At 30.0% G+C, this 6,924-nt stretch overlaps 1 protein-coding gene across 1 annotated transcript in view; it reads left to right on the forward strand.

Moving 5' to 3' along the window:
- Positions 1–6,377, forward strand: part of LOC143922798 (uncharacterized) — a 289,933-nt gene extending 283,556 nt beyond the window's left edge. Inside the window, exon 4 of the mRNA XM_077446128.1 lies at positions 6,091–6,377. Within this exon, the coding sequence (XP_077302254.1) occupies positions 6,091–6,377 (287 nt within the window). The remainder of the gene's footprint in view (positions 1–6,090) is intronic.
- Positions 6,378–6,924: the final 547 nt, after the last annotated feature.

A 6,924-nucleotide genomic window follows, 5' to 3' on the forward strand; every position in this document is an offset into this window, starting at 1 on the left:
CGTTTTGCATCCAGATAGCAGCACTCTTTGCGAATCTCAAACGCGTACGAAGATTGTGATGCTTGTTTATTGTTGATGAACACTGTTCTAGCCATATCGATGCGGATTCTTAAGTCTTCATCTGGGTCAGTCTCTTAATTTAACCAAGTTCTCAGGTATTTAAATATTTTAACTCTTTCTAACACCTCTCGATACAACGCTTAGATCACCGGTGTCTGTTTGCATTTTGTCAACTACATAGCATAAATTTCGTCTTCTTTATATTTATGTGCAGACCTCTTCGATTGCTTTCTTGATTAGCAGTATATCCTTTTTCCATTCCAAAAATTTTCATTCAAGAGAGAATGACGAAGATGAAATAATGGATTTTAACGGTTCAGTGCCATTCCCGTCAATCAGTTGACTACGACAAAATGAGCAGAGTGCTTTAGAAATCAGCTGCGATTCCAAATCATCCACGTAAAATAGCTGAAACAAAAACAAACCGACGTTGTTGTTTTATGGTATACTCGTACATATTTAAGTCCCCATTCAATATTGATATAAACCTTATAACAATGAGGGCAATACTGTATGTATAAGTCGGGCATAACGTTGCGAAAAAATAACGTTTCCAATGGTTTTGGACGATTGATGACTATCACAGATAATCGATGTAATGTTTTCAAATCTTCTCGGTTGCACACAACTTTACCATTCTTATCATCCTTAAAAAAAGCATTGAAAATATGAATTAATTGACCTCACTTAGACATATATGTTATAATTATGTACTATATTTCACTATATTTACTTTTCATTTGAAATGCTAATCGTTGAGATACTATTAAATATTTACTTACTTCAAACGATTTGTTTGAGAACACGTCTTTGAGATTAGACAAATTCTCTATTCGCAATATCTGAGAATTTTCTTGGTCGTTTGGCCGAGCTTCGAGAGAAGACACATTAGATATCGATGCATTTTGAATTAAAGAAAACTTTTATTCAAAATGCTTTACTAATGCCATTATACAAATACGAGATTATTATAGCGAATTGTCTTCATCTCAGTCTCAAGAAGCCAAAAATATGTGCGATGTTATCATTAAGGACATCAAAGAGAAATGTACTTTTTCTAATCGATTAATAGCTGTGAAATTATTTAATAAAGAAAATTATGAAAAGTGCTGAAAGAAAATGCAAATGGAAGATCTACTACTAACCGTTGAATCATATCCAATGCTAGATAAAGAAAAACTTCAAACTGAATTAGTGAAGTGTTTTACTCAAGGAAAGAAATGCATAGTATTCATGTTTTTTTATTTTTTTTAAAACTTAGTTTTGAAATCAATTTATGTAAAGTTCGTGTGGAAATAACAAAACTTATTCAAATTCTGCTTACAACTTCAACTACCTCTGAGCCAGAACGGTGTTTTTCATCAATAAATATAACAAAGACATACATATATAAGAAACACAATGGTTCAGGAAAGATTCACGGCTTTGTCTATGCTGTCAATTGAAAAAAAGTGATTATGAACAGTGAAAAATTTAACGAATAGGTGATAGACCTTTTTTCAAGGAAAATGAAAAAAGACAGAAGAATCAATTTTTTAATGTAATAAAATACATTTTGTTAAATTTTGATAATTTTGATGTTAATAGTAAAATATAATCCAAATAAACATTTTGTTTATTTTTAATCAACCGCAGCACCCTCAGATATCTTATCCACGAGCCGCCACTGTTTATATGTATATTTAATACTTAATATTGCATACAAAAATACGTACACGCGAGAAAAAACAATTTTATATAAGTTTTTTTGATTAATCATTAAAAAATAATTTAATTAATTAAAAAATTTTATAATACAATAAATGACTATTTATGTATTATCGAGACATCTATAGAGTAAAAATATGTTTATAAGTTTTGGTAAATTGGAGTATTAAATTTCAAAACATTAAAAAAATTAAATGATTAATTTATCTAGTTAAATGTTTTGAAATGTAAAACTCTAATTTAGCAAAGATTTCAACCAAAATATAAAGTACGTTGGTACATATACAATTTGATAAATAAATTTTTCAACTACAGATGTCTCAATAATACATAAATAATTGTTAATTATATTATAAAAACCAGGGAGCTGAACCGGAAACAAAACCGAAAACAAAAACCGAAACCGAACTGATATTTTTTTGCGGTTCGTTTTTTCAGTTCAATTTTAATTATATGTGTTAAAAAGTTAAGAATCCGTTGTCTTATAATGAAATTCAACGAAAATGCAATAGACTGTATTACTAGATGGAATAATACATTCGATATGTTAAACTCTTTATTGTAATGTAAAGAATTTTATTCAAAAATAGTTTCAATCAATATGGAGAACTATTTCTTAGAATATATGTAAATAGATCGAAATTATTATCATCATTGATACATTACGGCCATTAAAAGAATCCACAATGAAATTGCCAACCGAGCAAATGACGTTGAGTGATTTTTACGAGATTTGGATTCCATCAAAATTGAAACTACAAAACTTAAAAAATATTATAGATACACCCATACTTCTGGAATAAAAAAAAACTAGTAGATTATTTCTAAACTGTTGTCGCACTTTTGTTCCTAAAAGCACGGCCCAATGTAAAGTTGGTAAGCCAAGAGAATGTCAAATAAGTATAAATAAAAAAAAGTATTTTGTCTGCATTTTAGCTGCATCAGAATCCGCCCTCAATTCCGCAGTGCACCAACGGCAAACTGCATATGCTAGGAAATATTCTCCTTTGACATTTTAATTATGTACCTATGTATGTACATACATATATGATCACATTAAGTTAAAGTGAAAAGCCGTATAAAGAGAGGTATACACAGTGTGGGTGTATTTACATTAACTTGCTTATATTCAAATACAAGAGAACCAAAAACCTAAAACATATTTTTTTTACCAAACTGGAACGAATAAAATAACAGTTCGGGTCTGTGATAAAATCTGTTTTAATATTTTAAAGATATAAGAAAACATTTAAAAATATATATTTATTTAAATATATAATTTTTATAAAATAATAAATGATTATTTTTATATTATAGAGACGTCTATATTTTTCTATAAAACTTATTTTATCATATTCTTGAAATCTTTGTTATATTTTGCTTAACTTTTTAAACATAGACGTCACTAATAATAATAATATTTAAAAAAATCCATTCAATGAGTAAACCCTATCTCTTTCTATAGCCTCCTCGTTCATGCACGACTGATACAAAGCTTTCATCTTCCATTCGATCGAATCGGTGTCTTTCCAGAAAGGCATCGAAGATATGATGTCTCGTAATCTCGAATATACTATAAAATAAAAGAACATTTTAAATATACAAACGAAACGAAAAAAATATCACAAGATTTGATGAAATTTTCTAGAAAATTCTCTCACCGTCAAGTCTTCTCTTGTGGTTTCGATCCGTTGCGGTAAAATTTTTGTGTTTGGTCGCTATCCACGTTCCACATGCCCATTCTCAAGGATTATCGCAGGGATTAACGCTGGCATTCATGTTTTCTACGATCTTGAATTTATAAAACGAATGAAGTTAGACTTATTTACAATGTTCAAATGTTTTTTTTTATTTAAAATGTAAAAATCTCTTTATTTTTCTTAAATATGTAATTGTTAACAAGATATTTACTTCAATTTTAACCTAATTAAAGTCTACATGTGCATACATACATATAATATGCAGCAAAATTATCACCATTTTTTTTTAAATTAGATTTTTTTAATCAGTTTTTTATCTTGAAACGGTCCGAATGGTTTTTATCCAAATATTATTGCATACTGAAAAGTGATTTTGTACAACACTGTATTTTTAATTGGCGTTATCTTTATTGAGCATGACGACATATTTATTCTGCCTACATAAATATAATATATGCTGCAGATTCAATAAATGATGGCATGGAATGGAAATAGTGTCCAGACAGACGCACACGAAAGATTTTCAAAAACGAAATCGAAAGACTTGCCTCCCATTTGCTGAAATCTATCAACAACAAATGTCTTAGCTGGAAACAGAGTAGTTTAGCCTTGAACTTCAACTTCAGTTTCCTAAAATCATGAAAAGGAGATGCATATCTATTTTTGAGTAACACGTGTAAAATGTGTATAGAACATATGTTTTTATATACATACATAGATATGAGGTCAAGGATTCAACCTAAAAAAATATTCGATTTCAATAATGCATGACTCGTGTTAAGAGAACGTACGTATGTAATGCAAAGAGAACGTGCGTATGTACATATATATGCACGTGTGTGAATTAGACCGTAAATAAATAAATAATATTTAAATACATACATACTTACATATGTATGTATATATTAATACCTGGTTTTACAGTCTAGATGTGTTCCTGTAGTCAACACTTACTAATACTTGAATTATTATAATCCGTGAAGAGCATACATGTTTAAGGTGGGCTGGACACCAGCGCCTTGTCCATACAATTATGGCACTAGAGAAATTATTTTTTAATATGCTATGGATATTCACCATAGGCATGTTTGTATTTTTTTTATTTTTTTGATTAGTTATTTTTTATAGGAGCTATGAGCCACCAAATATCTATAAAATCGCCTCGTTTTTACACGGCCTGAAGCCAAACGCCCCATCTAGTAATCACTGGCTCTGGCGGAAAACGTACATTTGGTAATTTTTCTTTAAAAATTTCTTTCCTTCAAAAATATCTTTTTCGTAACTATGTTGTTAACATTATCTCGAATTATCTCGAATAAAACTAATTCTATCTATAATTAAATTATCTATATTTTAATTTTTAATTTTTATTTTATAAATTATTATATTAATTCTATCTATAATTAAACTATCTCGAATTGTTTCGGCAACTCGGTGAAGCCCATGTGCTAAACAAGTAAGATGGGTCATATTAGGATATGTATTTTGTAATATTTTAGCAGCTGTTATCATGTATGCAGCACCGTCCGTAATAAATAAAATAACTTTATCATTTACATGTTCCCCCCACAAATCAAATAAACTATCTTTAACCAGTTTTTTTATTGTTTCGGAATTCGTTTTAACTATTTTTTTACATGATATTACATGTGCTTTATTAATAATTGAATTTTCATGTAACTGAACACTTCTGGTAAATAACATTTTCGTAGTGTGGATTCATTTGGACATACGACATCGGATCCATATTCTTGGTTTGAACACTTACTTAAAAAAGATTGAAATGATGGATTATCAACCTTTGACCAAGGAATATTACATTTAATTAACATTTATGTCCAGATGATTTAAGTTTTGGAACATTATCATGTTTATCTGAATTCAAGTGTCTATTTATTTACTGAAGATTTTTTAATCACAATATGATATTAACACCTTTCACAATAATTTTTTTCACCATTTAATATTAATTCCGGATGACCGCTTATCCAACTGTTTACTGTTGTTATGGAATGTTTAATCGAAACCATTATTTTTATTTTTATTAGTAAAAGCGATAAGTTGGAACTATTTTGTTAGATTAATTGTAATTATTTTCAAAGAATTTTATTAACGCAATTGAAATCGAATGGCGGAGATTATCGAAGTTCGTCACGAATATATGTAATATTATTCATTAGATCCATACTGTACGGAAAATCGAAAACAACTAAAAGTACAGACCCATGACAGGTCGTTCTTACCACTAGCGTAATTTGCAAAACTTGTGACAAATTTGACAAACATGTGGGAAACACGTATTTATTTTAACACCGGTAGATAGATTGAATAGCAACCCACATGTGGTGGTGAAAAAAACCGAAAATTTTGAAACTGGGGATGAAAGAAGCAAAGAATCGGTTCACGGTCAGTTTTCGCCCTGTTAACACGCTGCGTAAATTAACAATTATTGACTTAAAAATAGACTTAAGATTTAATTCTTTTTAAATATTTTAAATATAAGTTGTAAATTAATATTGTTGTGTATAATTCATTGTGGTTTTACGTTCGCTTTAATATATTTTTTGATTTTTTAATCAAAAACTTTTTTTTTTAAATGGCTCCAAAACAACCATTTCAGAAGATGTGAAAGTGGCCATTGCAACGCTTATTAGTGAAAAGACATATAGTTACAGACAAATTGCAAAAAAATTTCATGTTTCTCCCCCTACGGTAGCCCATATTGCACAATTGGTGCAATCAGGAGTCTCTCCAACTGCTACATTATACGACAAATGTGGGAGAAAACGAAAAACAACACCGCGAACGGATCAAAAAATCATCACCATAGCTTTGGAGAACCGTAAGGTGCCTAATAAAGGCATTCAAGCTATTCTGAACCAAGAGGATATTGATATTTCCACAACGTAGATTTCGTGAAGAGCCGAACTCCCATAAAAAAGCCAAAATTGACACCAACGATGAAAAAAAGCTCAGGAACATCAGCAATGAACTGTTGATGATTGGAAAAAGGTATTGTTTAAATATTAATATTAAACTAAAAAATACTTGATACTATACCTCCTATGTATGTACTAATTTTTCATTCATTTTAGGTTTGTTTCTCTGACGAAACAATTCTAAGGACAATGACAGATGTTGTCCAATACATCAGAAGACGACCTTCCGAGAAGCTGAGCGACGAATGCACCATTCAAACAACAAAATATAATGCATCTGTATGGTGTGATCCGTTATTAGCGGAAAAGGGGCTGGACCCATAAGGGGCTGGACCCGTACATTGGGGCAGGATCAATACAAAAAAAAATTGTTGAACGTATTTTTGCCTTATTTTGAATAAGAGGGGATGGATGCATATAATTACATTTTTATGCAAGATGTCACACGGCCAAAACAATTAACAACTACCTGACCACAAAAAATATTCGAATTTTTTTATGGCCAGGTAATTCATCGG

This window comes from Arctopsyche grandis, chromosome 2 (assembly GCF_051622035.1).
Source record: "Arctopsyche grandis isolate Sample6627 chromosome 2, ASM5162203v2, whole genome shotgun sequence".
Classification (NCBI taxonomy): Eukaryota; Metazoa; Arthropoda; class Insecta; order Trichoptera; family Hydropsychidae; genus Arctopsyche; species Arctopsyche grandis.